The 16,446-nt window shown below is 39.3% G+C and overlaps 2 protein-coding genes across 2 annotated transcripts; both read left to right on the forward strand.

Moving 5' to 3' along the window:
- Positions 1–2,234: 2,234 nt before the first annotated feature.
- On the forward strand, positions 2,235–7,468 carry LOC121996079 (protein GDAP2 homolog). Its single transcript, XM_042549892.1, has 15 exons — positions 2,235–2,395; positions 2,546–2,953; positions 3,099–3,176; positions 3,282–3,337; positions 3,807–3,926; positions 4,045–4,115; positions 4,338–4,431; positions 4,644–4,856; positions 5,128–5,382; positions 5,590–5,698; positions 6,430–6,497; positions 6,698–6,767; positions 6,853–6,927; positions 7,015–7,106; positions 7,184–7,468. The coding sequence occupies exons 2-15, from the start codon at positions 2,654–2,656 to the stop codon at positions 7,263–7,265; spliced, it is 1,683 nt and encodes a 560-aa protein (XP_042405826.1). The 5' UTR covers positions 2,235–2,395; positions 2,546–2,653; the 3' UTR covers positions 7,266–7,468.
- Positions 7,469–7,695: 227 nt separating this feature from the next.
- On the forward strand, positions 7,696–9,312 carry LOC121996080 (arogenate dehydratase/prephenate dehydratase 6, chloroplastic-like). The gene has a single exon (XM_042549893.1). The coding sequence runs from the start codon at positions 7,922–7,924 to the stop codon at positions 9,113–9,115; it is 1,194 nt and encodes a 397-aa protein (XP_042405827.1). The 5' UTR covers positions 7,696–7,921; the 3' UTR covers positions 9,116–9,312.
- Positions 9,313–16,446: the final 7,134 nt, after the last annotated feature.

Below are 16,446 nucleotides of genomic sequence, written 5' to 3' on the forward strand. Positions count from 1 at the left end.
GAAAACGAAAAGAATGTCTGATCAATGGAGGATAAGTACTCTAGTTCCCTTATATAAGAACAAGGGAGACATACAAAATTATGCAAACTATAGGGGTATTAAACTAATGAATCATACTATGAAACTTTGGAAAAAAGTAATAGAAAAAAGATTAAGGAAGGAGACCACAGTGACAGAAAATCAATTTGAGTTCATGCCTGGAAGGTCGACAATAGAAGCTATACATCTCCTTAGACAATTAATTGAAAAATATCGGGAACAAAAAAAAGATCTACACATGGTATTCATTGACTTAGAAAAAGCTTATGATAGAATCCCAAGAGAACTTATATGGAGAATTTTAGAAAAGAGAGGTGTTAGCGTAACATATATTGAACTAATTAAGGATATGTATGAGGATGTAACGACCAGAGTAAAGACTTCAGGCGGAGTAACTGAAGCATTTCCAATAAAGATAGGGTTACATCAAGGATCAACCCTAAGTCCCTATCTTTTTACACTAATTATGGACGAACTCACTGCGCACATTCAAGACACAGTACCGTGGTGCATGTTATTTGCAGATGATATTATTTTGGTAGATGAGACACGTGAAGGAGTAAATGCTAAGCTAAAATCTTGGAGGGAAACACTAAAAGGGAAAATTTTTAAGCTTAGTAGATTAAAGACAGAATATATGGAATTTAAGTTTAGCAATATTAGAAGTAATGAAATAATTGTTAATATAGGAGAGGACGAGTTGCCCGGAATCGAGAGATTTAAATATTTAGGATCATTTTTACAAAATGATGGAGGGATTAAGAGAGATATCTTACATAGAATACAAGCAGGATGGGTGAAATGGAGGGGAGCGTCGAGTGTTTTATGTGACCGTAAAGTACCTCTTAAACTTAAAGGTAAGTTCTATAAAATCGTAGTTAGACCTGCTATGTTATATGGAGCTGAATGTTGGGCTATGACTCAAGCACATGAGCAGAAGATGAGAGTTGCAGAGATGAGGATGTTAAGGTGGATGTGTGGACATACGAAAATGGACAAAATAAGAAATGAGAGTATTAGATAGAAAGTCGGAGTTGCATCTATTGAGGACAAACTCCGAGAGATACGTTTAAGATGGTACGAACATATACTTAGACGACCAATAAATGTTCCAGTTAGGCGATGTGAAACTATGATAAACATGCATATCAAATGAGAAAGAGGAAGACCAAAAAAGACTGGGTTAGCAACAATAAAACAAGATAAAATTTATTTAAATACAGATGATGATATAATAGGAGATAGAGCTCAATGGCGTAAAAGGATTCATATAGCCGACCCCACCTAGTGGGAAAATGCTTGGTTGTTGTTGTTGTTGTAGTTAAAAAATCTTTATATCAGCTACCCTATTCATTTCCTAAATTATGTATTTATGAACAGTACTTCTCAAAATTTAGGGAATGAATTTCATTACCTAAACATTATAGAAGAGAGAGAAGAAATAGGAAAATTGATATATGGTGTATTGAAAAGTGGATATCCAAATTTAATAAAGTAACTTTTTTATCTTAAATTATGTATTCTAGATATGGAAGCTGGTTGATATTTCATAATCGAGAAAAACTTTAGAATTGAGAAAAACCTTAAACTAAAAATGTTTATCCTGAATAACTGTAGGATGATAATCAAAGTTATTCGTGATAATCCTAAACTAAACTCATCCTACATGTTCTATGTGATTAATTATAAGGTATCTTTTCTAAATTTTATAAGAAAATTTTATAAAATTATGATTAAACGTACTATGCTGTAGTTGAATAATGACTATGATTGAACACACAAACAAAAATTGAAATATTAGTGAATGTGTAGATATAAGAATGAATAGATAAGAAAAGCATGTAAGTTAATTTTTTAAAAAATAATTAATAATTATAAAATAAAATAAAATTTATTTACATATAATTAAAAATATAATACGAAACTTAAATCTAATAACGTAGAAGATATATACAATCAATTTCATTGTTAATTTTTGTTTTTTAAAGAAAAATAGAGTTTTACCTTTTGAATAGACATATTCATCACTAATATTTTAGCCATGTTTAAGAGGTTAGCGAGTAGATTTGCCATGAACATAACAAGGGGATGCATTTGTCAATGTCATAAAACAAATACCCGGTAATTATTTATAATTTGATGGTGGGGTCCAATTTAGATGACAATTAAAGCGCAGGTGGCTAAGGGGGTAAATTTTGGCGGAGACCTGTTAGATTCCGCAATGTATTATCGATCTGCACCAGCCACCACATGATTCCGCCCTTGTTTAAGCTGCTAAACGCTCTCCAATTCTATTCCTTGGGCAATTCTTAGATTTGTGATCGAGCGAGCTCTCGGGATTCTCGGATATGGCCGGGTACGTTGTTCTCCAAAGGCCTCGCCTTTTTTTATATTTGTTCTTTCTTTCGTCTCGTTATTGTCTTCTCACAAAGGATTAGGGTTCGGTAGAGAGGCGTATGAATGGTTTCAATCTGATTCTTGATGCGGTCATTTCATGATTTGCAAGGTTCGACCTTTGGATATCCGCGTTGCCAGAGTTCAATTTCACTCCGTAAATTGAATCTGCGGATTTCCTCGTATGCGGGGTAGAAAGATTTGATTTTGAGGGTGGAACATGTACCGTAGCGTGGCAGAAAACGCCACGCGCGGTGGGATGGCGTCCGATAACGGAGATGCGGTGGTGACGCTCCATCAGTTGCCACGTTGGAACGACGCGGATCAGAGATCTTACGTTTCCGGGGATATATCGTCGCCGTTGTCATACTTCTCGGATCCGCTTACTTCGCCTTCTGAAGCTGATTCCGGGGTGAAATCGAGGTTCCCTGTGGATCACGAAATCAATTCTAAGATTTATCTTTGGCGCGGAAACCCATGGAATCTGGAGGTTGATGCGGTGGTGAATTCCACTAATGAGGTGAGGTTTGGAGTTTGCTGTTATTCGTTCTTTTCCTGGAATGCCCTATTGCACTTCGATGCATCCTCTTCCTCTCTCTGTATATGCATACTTTTTTCTTTTTTGGGGAGGATTCAGACTTCACACAATTTAGATTGCTTTCTAGAACTTGGATGAAGCACACAGCAGCCCTGGCTTACATGCTGCTGCTGGCCCAGGTCTTGCAGAAGAATGTGCATCTTTGGTATAATCCTGAAGCATCCAATTGGCTTATTTGTTTCCCCCCCCCCCCCCCTCATTTTATGCATTCCTTGGATTCATGGAATTAGCTTTGACATATTCTGTGCAGGGTGGTTGTCGAACTGGAATGGCTAAAATTACCAACGCTTATGATCTCCCTGCTAGGTACGCATTAGCATTAACTATCATAATTAGAGAATACACACTGCTGAGATGAAAATTTAGTTATGCTGTGTTTTTGATAGCATGTCGTATGTGTAGTTAGTAATATTCTATTATTCCTCAATTTTTGGATGTATGATTTGTATCTTTGTACAGTAATGAGGTTGTAAGTTATGGTAAATAACCCATAGGTTAAAAAAATAAAATGAAAAATTTCCTTGGTTTCTCAATGCTTCCTTTCACATAACACTAATAGTATTTTCAAAAGACATCTTTCTTATAATTGTAAAACATGTGCAAAGTATAGACTTATACATATAAATTTATGTGATGATTTTCTTCAAACAGGTTATTATTTTTTATTCACCTCTGATCAACAGTTTATGGTGTTTATGTGATTCTCTAGCTGTTCGAAATATGTATCTTGTTGTTTTGTTGACTTGGAAAACTTGTATTCAATGCCATTGTGCAGAAAAGTTATTCATACAGTTGGCCCCAAGTATGCTGTCAAGTACCATACAGCCGCAGAAAATGCCCTTAGCCATTGCTATCGGTCTTGCTTAGAGATCCTAATTGAAAATGGACTACAAAGGTTAGTGTTTTTCTTTTGTTGTTGTTGAGATTTATATATATATTTGTTATTGACATCTCCATTTTGTTTATATATTTTTAATAAGCCAAACTAAGTATTTTCTGACATTCTCATGCAGTATTGCAACTGGATGTATTTATACTGAGGCCAAAAACTATCCTCGTGAGCCTGCTGCACATGTTGCCATAAGTATGTAATGATGAGCTATCCTATCTGTCTATTTCTTTTCAATATGTTATTCTGATGAAATTAGTTGATGACGTTAACTCTTTTCTATTATCTTTTTCACATTCATATTCGTATACATTATCAGGATAATGCGCATGGTGGTTTGATCATTTCTTTTTCTCTAAATGTGTGTTTATATTGTTCAATTACTTATCTTGGCTCACTTCTCCATCACTTGGGTAGGGACTGTAAGGCGTTTTTTGGAGAAACAAAAAGATAAAATCACTGCAGTTGTTTTTTGTACTTCCACATCTACTGATACAGAAATATATAGAAGGTACGTGCTTCTGCAAGGTTACAAGCTTAGCATGCCCATGTCAATCATAAGCATGCTACCAAATATAAAAATATGAGATGAAACATGTACACTTTATTTTGTCATAACAGAGATTGTGAAGAGCATTCAAGCCTTCAAGGATTCTCCTTTATGCATTGTTGCAATAGTTCATTTTCAAGTCTTCTTTTCTTTAACTTCTATACAATTTGAAGGTTGCTTCCACTTTACTTTCCGAGGGATAAGCATGAAGAAGAGATTGCCGTGTCAAAACTTCCTGCAGATGTTGGAGATGAGAATGGTGAGACAGTTATTGATGAAAGGAAAATCAGAATAAAACCTTTGCCTGCACCTTCGGTAGCTGATGCAACTCCGACAACAATCTCATTAGATCTTCCAGTTTCTGATGTTGGATTGACTCTGAGACGGTTAGTTGAAATTAACAAGCATTGATTGATATTTATTTCTTTGTTACTGAGAAGTGCATATTTTTTATATCATTTCTTCCTTTGTGTAAAAACATGATTAAGTTTCTGGCTTTTCTTCATCCCTTTTTGTGTCAGTAATTTGCAATGAGTTTTTTTGTGCAAATTCAGTTTGATATCCTTTTCCCACTAAGCTTATACGTTTTTGTTGGAAAATGTATATCTTAACAAATTACGGCATGATATCTTTTCCCACTAACTTGTTTTCTTTCAGACGCAACTCTAACAGCTTGGAATCCTACCTCGATCCTACATTTATGTCATTAATTAAGGATCCTGACCAGAGAAGGAAAGAGCAACAGGAAAAGGTTGCCCAAACACAAAGTGGTTTCAATTGTGCCAAGCTTCTTGGATATGGTGACCTTAGTGGCCCACCACTTTCTGCTGCTGAAGAGTATTCTCTCCATTCAAGATATCTTGCCAAAGCAAATTCTCTTAATCTCACAGATATCGCTGAAATGAAGATAATGTAAGTAAGTTATTAAAATCGAAAGTATATGCAACTACATTTGAGTCTGTTTTTTATTTATTTATTGTTCCAGATATAGTTTTACAACTCATTACTGAACTGAGTGGGCTATGCTCAAGCATTTAATGTATGATGGCCTTTACAACTATATAGCAATGTGGAACTGATCTTTCAGTTAACAATTTTTTGTTCTTTCACCAATTTCAGCTATCGCGGTGGTGTGGATAGTGAGGGAAGGCCTGTCATGGTTGTCATAGGAGCTCATTTTCTTTTGCGGTGCCTGGATTTGGAGCGTTTTGTGCTGTATGTTGTAAAGGTATGCAAGTAGTATCTTATTCTTTCTTCTTTGTTATGCTTTGTTTTCCAGATTCATATGATGACCATACAAATTTTAGGTAATGATGCTATATTTTTTTATGAAAGTAAACAATCAACATATATTAACTTAGTATGCTCATTCTGGTTCATCATTTTAGTTAAAATGTTGTCAAGGGCTTTTCAGTTAAATTATTTATAATTCAGGAGCATAACTTGGATGAAATTGCTGCAAATGTTGGATTTGCTTCACCCTTTAACTCTCACATTGATCTGCCTTTCTGATTCTTTTGTCGAACATCTTCCTGGAGCTACCTTTGCTGAGTGGGGCCGAAGTGTTAGGCCACCATATTGCTGTTGCTAACCACTGCTGTTCATGGTGTACATGAACTGCGAATTATCTTTTACAACAATGAACTTAATCCCTTATCATCGACACAATTATATTTGAAAGTTCACTTTTAGTAATATTAAACTTATAGTCCTTGTGATCTATATACAGTTCGATCTAGAAGTTTACTTTTATTAATTTAAAACATTCTTATTTTTCTTACTCAATGATGTACACCTAAAAGTTATTTAGTGTTTGCAACATCTTCGTAAATTAATGAAAGATTGTTAAATAGCAATTCTCTATGGGTCACTCAACTGTGTGCTAACATGAGAATTCTTTCCATATTTATTTCCATCGTCCTTAATATCGTTAAGTCTAACAGTTGAATTATCTAACAGGAGTTTGAACCCTTGATTCAGAAGCCATACAGCATTATTTACATTCACTCTGCAGCCTGTTTGCAACCGTAAGTATAGTAATGGTATTTGATTTGTTGAAGGTAAAAAATGCAACAAGACTTTTGTAACAAAAAACCGAGGAGATTTCATTATTAACTTTGAATATCTCAACTATCATCTCTTCCTAGCAAGAATTGATGTGCTGATATGCAAAAGGATCTTATTCAACTTTGACATACATTTAACGTGGAGTTGTTTATGGACGCAGACAACCGGATTTGGGATGGATGAAGCGGTTGCAACAGATATTGGGTCGGAAGCACAAGAGAAATTTGCACGTATATATTCCGAATAAACCATTCAGATTTCCAGTCGAAACAATTAGTTCCTTTGCTCAAGCATATGTTCATGTTCATCTTGTAGGCTATATATGTTTTGCATCCGACACTGGGATTGAGGGCAGCAATCTTCTCCCTGCAGCTTCTGGTGGACGGTGAGGTACACAAACTAACTCACATTGTAGTAGTTTGGCTATGATACCTCGTCGCGGTCAGTCTATGATCAGGTTTTTTGTATGATTCATAGGTATGGAAGAAAGTTGCGTATGTGGATCGACTCCTTCAATTGTTCAGATATGTTCCTCGCGAGCAGTTGACCATCCCTGACTTCGTCTTCCAGTGAGTGTTCGATGACTCCATTTTGTTTTCGAGTAACAAATAGAGTATCTGATAGATCGATGAACATATTTTTGCAGGCACGACCTCGAAATTAATGGAGGGAAAGGTTTCATCGTCGATCCAAGAACAAAATATATCTATCAGAGAGCGCCTGCGTGATCGCAGTTGGTTGATTATATGTTCTGTTCGATCTCGTGTACAACAGACTCGAGTGCCTTGTGTTTTTTTGCTTTCGCTGCCGATGCTTATTTAGAAACATCTAAGTGTCTAATAAAGCGGCGGTTTTTGTAATTTTTTTATGTATATTTTTTATCATAACAAATCATTTTAATGATAATTAAGGTGAATTATTGGTTTGATCATTTTATAAATTTTTTGGAAGTGGGTGTGTTTGGTGGGGTCCAAATCTGATGAACCGGTTACTGCCACGCTGGCGCAGAGCAGCCGGCCCAGACGTCAGTTGCTCTTGAAGACCACGTCGCACGGACTCACCCACCCACCTACCACACCCCACGCTGCTCCTCGACGGGTTCTCCACCTACCGCGACCCCAAGTTCCCGATCTGCCCTGCGCTATAAATGGACGAAAGCCGCCCCACCTTCCCTTCAGGGATCTCTACGATCTCCGCTGACCGCCCTGCCCCGCCCTGCCCAGCTTCCTCCTCTTCTTTCGTCGCCTTCAACGAAGACCAAATCGAGAAGAGGAAGGAGCAGCGGAGCGGAGGATCGGCGATTAGATCCACAAATTCAAATTGAGCAGCACTCGGAAACAGGATTTGATTTCTTCTACCCGATTCCGTCGATCTAATCGTTTCCATGGCGCTTCCAATCTCACATCACATCGGAGCGGAGCATCCTGCTCTCGCCGGAGCTGTCAAGTTTACCGTCGGCAGCAGAGCGTCCGTGTCTGTTGGCAGATCGGCTCCTGTGGCTGCCAAATTGAACCACAACAAGCAACAGCAGCGCAAAAACGAGGTCGCCTCGCCTTTCGAGATGGCCGACGACATTGCCTCCCGCCTGGGCCACGACATCACCGTTGCGCACCTCGAGCGACTATTCAGTAAGCAGGCGGCTGGCGGATCCTCGCCGCCGCCTGACGGAGACCCCTTCGGTCGCCTCCCGGCACGCGTCGCCTACCAGGGCTCCCCTGGATCTTACTGCCAGGAGGCCGCCGCCCGTGCCTTCCCCTCCTCCGCCGCCGCGACCCTCCTCCCCTGCTTCCAGATGGAGGACGCCTTCGCCGCCCTCGAGGACCTCTCCGCCGACCGCGCCGTCATCCCCGCCGAGAACTCCCTCGACGGACCTATCGACCGGAACCTCGACCTCCTCCTCCGCCACCCCGGCGTCCGCATCCTCGGCGAACTAGTCCTCCCCGTCAACCACTGCCTCCTCTCCCTCCCCGGCGCCCCCAAATCCGCCCTCCGCCGCGTGGTCAGCCACCCGCAGGCGCTCTCCCACTGCCGTCGGAGCCTGGAAGTGCTCAATCTCGAAGTCGACGAGGTCGCCAGCGCTGCCGACGCCGCCCGCTTCGTGGCGGAGAACCGCGTCACCGACACAGCGGTGATCGGTAGCCGGATAGCCGCATGCGAGTTTGGCCTGCGGGTGCTGGATCCCAATTTCCAGGACCGCCAACTGGGCGGTAACTTCAATCGATTCCTCAACCTCGGACTCTCCTCCGCCGCAACGGCGTCCTCCGCCACGGCGGAGCACAAGACCACCTTAGCCTTCGCGCTCCACGGGGGGCCGTCAGATCTGTTCTCGGCGATGTGGATCTTCGAGAGCCACGGCGTGAGGGTGGCGCGCGTCGACCACCGACCGAACCGCAAGAGGCCGCTCCGCATAGTGGACCGTGCCGGAGGGAAGGTGGCGTACCTGGACTACGTCTTCGTGATGGATGTGGAAGGGAGCACATCGGACGCCGCCGTGAAGGCCGCGATCGCACGCTTGACGGAGATCGCCGCTTTCGCACGCGTGCTCGGTAGCTACACCAGCACGTGCCACTCACGTTGACGTGTCCAATTAATTTTACTTCCACGCGTATAGAGTTCGAACCGCAAATACGCGTCGTCTGTCATACATGTATAGAAACGGAATATACTATACCCGGCCAAAGAAAGAAAGAGGGCAATTATCACCTTATATTCCAAAATGTATTATAATCAGGTCCTTTAATTATTCAGGACAATAGTAATTTTTTTATTATAAAATCGTTTGAGACAGCTAGCTAGAATTTCTGAAATTATTTTAAAAAAAAACTAATTTAATAAAAAAATCTTGATCCATTTAAAAGTCTTATTTTAAGAATATTTATATTATATAAATATTCAAGAACATGACCGCGTTTTGGAGAAGAATATTCTAGAAAAAAATAGAAAGTGAAAAAATTTGAAAACGTTGGCTTACGCCTTGAACTCGAAGAAAAGTCCGACACGCATAAATTATTATCGATAATCATATGATATAATTTTATTAATAATTTTTTAAAATTATTTATTTTTTACTCTCTCAACAAAATACTTATACAATTTTATCAAATCTCAATTCGCTGAAGCTTTAATTGTATTATAATTGAATCAAATCATTTTAAGATATATTTTATTTTTTTCTTAATTTTGATTACGTGATTACATAATTAAACGTCCCTTTGGAGAGAAATATATGACGCAAGCATGACAAGCAGAGTGACGTCGGCAAATAATTGGGTTGGTGTGAGCCAAAGTTGGTGGGCGGACCCCGACTCACATGATTTAATAAATTGATAAATAATTGAGACGAGTGCTGAGACTGCTCACCAGATTTGCGTAAAGTCTTAACTTCAATTTTCGTCAGAAATTGTATTCGACGTCTGGCGAAGGTAGGGTTGAGTGTGACACGAGCCAATGTTTCTAGTTTGTTCCTGATTAGTAATATTAAAATATGATCAATTAATGATAAAAACACAATGAAGTTCATTAATATTAGGATCACATAATTTTTTATCAGCTCATATCCATTATTTATTTAAGAAAAAATCTCTTATAATTTATGTAGATGAATCTCAACTCTAACATTAGTAACCCCAGGGCAAAGTTTATTATTGTTTTTTAATTGAGATTAGGTATGCATCTTAAGTCGACTAATTCTAAAATATCAATTCAATCTTTTGAAAATTTTCTACTGTCCATGAGTATAAATTAAAAAATAAATACAATTTTTATATAGTTGAGAAATCAAGAAAACGTTTTCCAACTGCACCATTAGTATGAATCCTAAAGTCTGAAATGGAAACAAGAGTTTCAAACTATATTATACAGAAGTTTCTAGTTAAAAAACAATCAATTAATGTTCACCTACCGTTTCGCTGTCAGCACTGCACCTGGATGATCCAATGGTCCAAAAAATTGCAGTGACCATGCACGTTTTTTTCATTGACCAATCATCGATGCATGACTATGAGAACAATTTAAATATCTTTCTCATTTTCCACATTTGATGCATAGGAGAACTCCTAATTTAATTAGGGAGACAAATGAATCAAACGGTTCAAAAGTTATTTGGAACTCGATTTGATAAAAAATTTATTCAAGTTCATTCGTTTATTTTATCGAGCCGAGCTCGAGCTCGATTTTGAGCTCGACAGTTTTATCGAGCCGAGCTCGAGTTTAAGGATATTCGGTTCGTGAGTTCGCGAACATGTTCGTTTATAGAAATGAGCTAAAAAAATGAACTCTAAAACGTTCCTTAAAATGAGCTTTAAAATGAGTAAAAAACGAGCTCTAAAACGAGCCAAAAATAAATCCGAAAACGAGCCCGAGCTCATTTAACGAGTGAGGCTCGTTAACTTTGATAATCGAACTAATAACGAGCCGAACTCGAACTGTTCGCGAACTTGATAATTCTAAAACAAGTCGAGCTCGAGTCTTGTGATAAAAGTTCGATTCGAGCTCGAGCCGGGTTCGAGCCCGAATATAATTTAAACGAGTCGAGCTCGAACCTAATATTATTAGTTCGATTCGACTCATTTACATCCCTATCCATAATTTACCTCTAATCCGTACATCAAGGGAGTGACATTGTAGACATGTATGATCAAGTTTATCTATAGACCATTTTATGGCCCCAGTAAAGTCCGGCAAAGCTTTCTCGTTCATGGCATTGTGTGATCACTACTCAGTGACATGAGAAGGTTGATTCTTTCATCTATTTCTAATACATACGTGCTCAATGAAAATTTTTTTTATTTCTAAATCATTTGACGATGGATTATAAATTGATGATTTATTTATTTTTATTTAATCGGAAGACGGATGATAAAAAACACCTAATGCAATATTAATATTAAATTTATCCTCTAAATTAGAGTATTTCAGAATTTGAAAAGTAAAATATCCTTTTCGTTATTAATAAAACCATATAAATATTTGAGGATCAGATAAAATCCGGTTCAGATCTTTTAATCAGGAGAGATTATACAAATTTATTGGTGGGATTCTACCAACTAATTAGGTGGGTCTAGTTCACCCATCAATGAATGATAAGGGTCTAAGATTGCTCTCGAGATCTGGATCAGAGGATTCGACGGCTTTTTCAAGTACTTTTGTGCGACGCAGTACGAGTCGCTGCGAGGCAACACCAAACACTTGCAACATTTTACCAAATTCTCCACGTGTCAGTCAATAAGAATTCATTAAAAAATACCATTAAGAATCGTAAACACAGGCTCATGCAGTATAAAGTATATAAGGTTGCTTCTAATAAATTTAATCTTAATTAACCATTATCCTTATATGGAACTCCCATATCATTAGTCACTCATGATTCGATTTACAATCATTATTCTTTCAAATGAAAGTACAATTAAAAAATGCTAAATTTCTAGGTTGGTCACTATGTGTATTTCAGAGTTAATAAATGAGGTTAATTGATATTATTATTTTTTTCATATCAACATAATATGTACGATATATCATATAAACAGAAACATTATATATATATATATATATATAACAATCAAAAGTTCAGACCCATGAAACAAATCAATTAAGTCGAGCAGTGGCCTCATCTTTTCGACCGAGCGTGACAACCCGATCGGCCCTAGTCGTGCCCGAACGACCGCTTTGAAAAAGCCTGCGATTAAGGCTGATAGTCAAAGAGTAACTCCCTCGGACTGCTATCCCTAAGCAGGAGGCATATCCGATCAAAAAAAGGGCAATCCTCCGACAACAGTACATTCGATTGGAAAGCAGGACAATAATTCTGTGCATTACGTCCGAACGGGAACTACCCGGTCGAGCAGTGACCGGTCGGCCTGCATGTGGGCCTAGTAACTATCTCATCATCTCCTTTTGGGAGTTTGAGTCGCTGACAGCGAAGCATGTCCCGCAGACAAATCGTACTTTAGAAGCTTCTAAATTATCACATCAGAGAGTTGCATGGTTGTCCAGTAGTAACTCCCCTGAATCGCTACTCCCGAGTAGGAGGTATGTTCGGTCGGACAAAGGGCAACCCTGCGACAACAATACATCCGACTAGAAAGTAAGACAATAACTCTGTGCATTACGTCCAGACAGGGACTATCCGACCGTGTAGTGGTCGATCAGTCGCATGTGGGTCTACTAACTACCTCATCATATCCTTTTGGGAGTTTATGTCGTTGACAGCGAAACATGTCCAGTAGAAAAATCGTACTTTAGAAGCTTTCAGACTGTCACATCAGAAAGTTGCATAGCTGCTTAAGGAATGATGCCAGGAATAATTTTTGACCTGTCTTTTCCTAGAATGCCTAGGAAGATGTGCCTACACTTTGAGATATGTGTACGAACACTACAGTGACACTATAAATGAAGGTGTTGATGCAATCGACCTAGGTTTGATCGGTACAATCATGGTTTTAATATGTGTGTCAAAAAGTTTAAGTTAGGCTTTTATATGTGTTTGATATATGTGTTTGAGTCTTGCAGGACTTGGTGAAACACACATGAGAAGCTTGGGAAGCTCATCCTAGGGCTCGGATCTTTGAGTCGGTGAAGGATGGTGTGGAAGACATTCGAGGGACCGCCGGACGAGAAGTAATAGAGTGGAGCTAAGGGAAACGGACTTCAAGGCAACGAGAAGGATGACATGGAGAGGAGCCGCGGGCTCGGGTGCATCTAAGGGACGAAGGTCGAGGAAGAGGACTTCAGGAGCAACGCCGAAGAGGATGAGTGTGAGTGTGTAAATAGGTGCAGTTGACTGTACCAGTCGACTACACCAGTCGACTGCTAGTTTTACCAGTCGACTGGCAATGAACAGAAGCATTATGTTCGCTGAGTCAGCAGCGACCAGTCGATTGATAAATGACCGTTGGCAAACCGTTGGTCCTGCGAAGTAGCTGTTGGCTACCTCCAATGGTAGCACCAGTCGACTGATGGTTTTGCCAGTCGACTGGTGCCGAGATGAGTTGATATGTTGATCAACTCTCCCCTCTTATTTAAGGGAAGCTTTGGGGCATAAGGGAGGTTACTGATTCTTATTGAATAACTACTAGTCTTTGCCCAAAGCTTCCAAGTCTACTCTCTTCCTCCCAAACCTAAACTTCATCATTGTAAAGAGGAAGAGATCCTTTGTGAGAGGTTTGCTCCACCGAGAAGGAGAAAGCTCTAGCCAGAGATTGCCAGGGATTGATCCACCGAAGGATCAAGGGTTCGTCCACCTCAAGGACACATCATGGAGTAGGAGCAAGTAATCTCCGAACCACGTTACATCGAGCTTGTTAGCGATTTGGTATTCCTTCTTTATTGTTTTCATTAGTTAGTTGTATTTCCGTTTGCGCGCTAACTTTTATAGGAGAAGCAATCGAAATTGGGGGTGTCCTAGCTATCCAATCCTCCTTTAAGCTGGCCACCGATCTACCTACAATTGGTATTAGAGCTAGGACGCCCTTCAACGGACTAATTGCTGAGAATAACACTTATCAAAATGGGTGGCTCAAGCATCCATCCACCCAAATTCGAAGGAGACTTCTCTTGGTGGAAAAAGAAGATGAAGATATTCTTCGAAACCGATTCCGATATAATGCTAATTATAGAAAATTATTTTGAGATGTCTAGGGACCAAGAAAATAAGTTAATTGAGAAAGTAAGGTGGAGCAAGAAACAAAGGGAAGAGCATGTAACAAACTCAAGAGCAATGCATCACCTCCTAAGTGTCCTTCCCCAACAAGAGGTGACTTGGATTGAAAACTACACAAGCGCCAAAGACTTGTGTGAAAAGCTAGTGGAGCTTCATGAAGGGGCATTGAAAGAAAAACTAGCAAGAAGGGATCTTCTCCGAACTCAACTCAATAATATCAAACTTGAAAAAGGAGTAAAGGTATCAATACTTCATGCTAGGATTAAAGAACACACAAGCCCTAGCTGCTTTCTTACCATTTTTTGCTTATATAATTTATAGGAAACATGTCAAACATCAATTGTCACGCCCCAAGGGAGTCCCTACCAAAAGAAATTTCAGCAATATCTCTCTTGTACCGATGACAATCTGAAACTTTACTACAAACCCTCAGGGCCACACATACCTCGGGCAATACGGTCGGAACAATAACAATAAAAGATAAGCATTCCATGTAGTTTATATATTCAACCTCCGGCTGAAACAACCACGCAGTTCATATTAAATGAAAACCTACTCTACTACAATGATGGAAAAACTTCAACCCACAATAGAAAATCCAACGCAGCGGAAAACATATGCAGTAGACCAAAACTCGATGAAAATCCTCAAGTACCATCATACATCAAGTATATATTAAATGTAGCAAGTAAACGAAAAACCAAATTATGCGAACTCGTCGCGACAAGTGGTGGGGGACTAGCAACTGGAACCTCCTGACGGCCTTAACCTGAAATAGAAAAATAAAACCACAGGGTGAGTCCAAGAACTCAGCGAATATAGGGCTGACATGCATAGTAAATAATAACCAACAGTAACAAATATGTGTACAGTCTCCTAAAGTAATGAAAAATGCATAACTGAAAGAAAAGGGAGAAGTTGTACTCACCAGGACCTCCTATCAGGATAATAAGGTCGTCAGGCCATAAATAACATGTCCCTATATGCATGTCAATCATATGCATTCATCTAATATGCAGCAAATAAAGTGCAACAAACACAAGTAATAAATGCAATCATGCATATGATGCATATGACATGGTCACTCCTGACGCTAGTCATTCATCTCACACACGATGGTGAGATCGAGTGGGTAGTGCTATGACAATTGTGCACTCTATCATCACTACTCCTAATGAGTGGTCGAGTGGACAGGATGCTGTTGGAGTACACCTATCCTTCTACCCCAAATCATAAGTGGGGGAGCTCAATGCTCTCATCTCCCTGAGATAGTCAAAAGGAGGGACTCCTGTCGTGCTACCACGCTGCATCACGCTACCCATGAGTAGACCAATAGAGCACTGACAGAGCAAACTGCCACACACCCTACCTGATATACCACTAACTCATGAGTGGTTGTATGTGCAGATCCATGTAACTGCGATGAGCTCAACAATAATTGGGCTACCAATCACTGAGCATGCAATCATGCAAGATGGTGCATGATACTAAGCATGAAAATATTGACCATATCTACCTCCATAAAACATGTACCAAAATAAATGGCTCAAATAAAAAGGTATAGGTACACATATCATATATGATAAATGTCTAGTCCGGTATATCATAAGACATGGTATGTCACTACTACTATGAGCATAAATAATCAAGAGGGTAATAAATACAAAACAGGTAAGCAAAATCAAGCATGTAACAGGTAACAAGTAGTGACATACCGATGCAGATATGAACATAATCATTACTGCTCGTTAAAATCTACTATGCATATCAAATGACAATATCTAAAGATAAGTCAAGGTACCCGCCTCAAAAATGGAGATCGCATCCAGAAAATCCTACGTAGAGACATCTGTCTCGAATCAACATCCTACATATATTATGCACAGTCTAGCTAAATTTTATTATCAACAAAATAGCTAAACAAAAATCCTAATCCTATTCCAATTAAGTAACCATGTTTAATTCATCTAGTAACATATCGCCACTATAATGAATTATGATAAATCCCAACCATTGTACAACTAAATTCAATTTAGCTTATCCAATAATTACCACCAAACTTACCCTAATCCGTTTGCTTTTGAATCAGCCCATTTCCAGAAAATCCCTTGTTGTCGGGAAGATGGATGGAACAGCACTACTAGCCAAAGCTATGAAAACAGAGAATTCCATCAAGCACCAAAAGTCTTAAAACCTAAACATAGCTTTAGATTTCGGATATACCAAGACCAATCCAAAAACTCACCCAAATC

This window comes from Zingiber officinale, chromosome 6A, assembly GCF_018446385.1.
Source record: "Zingiber officinale cultivar Zhangliang chromosome 6A, Zo_v1.1, whole genome shotgun sequence".
Lineage (NCBI taxonomy): Eukaryota > Viridiplantae > Streptophyta > Magnoliopsida > Zingiberales > Zingiberaceae > Zingiber > Zingiber officinale.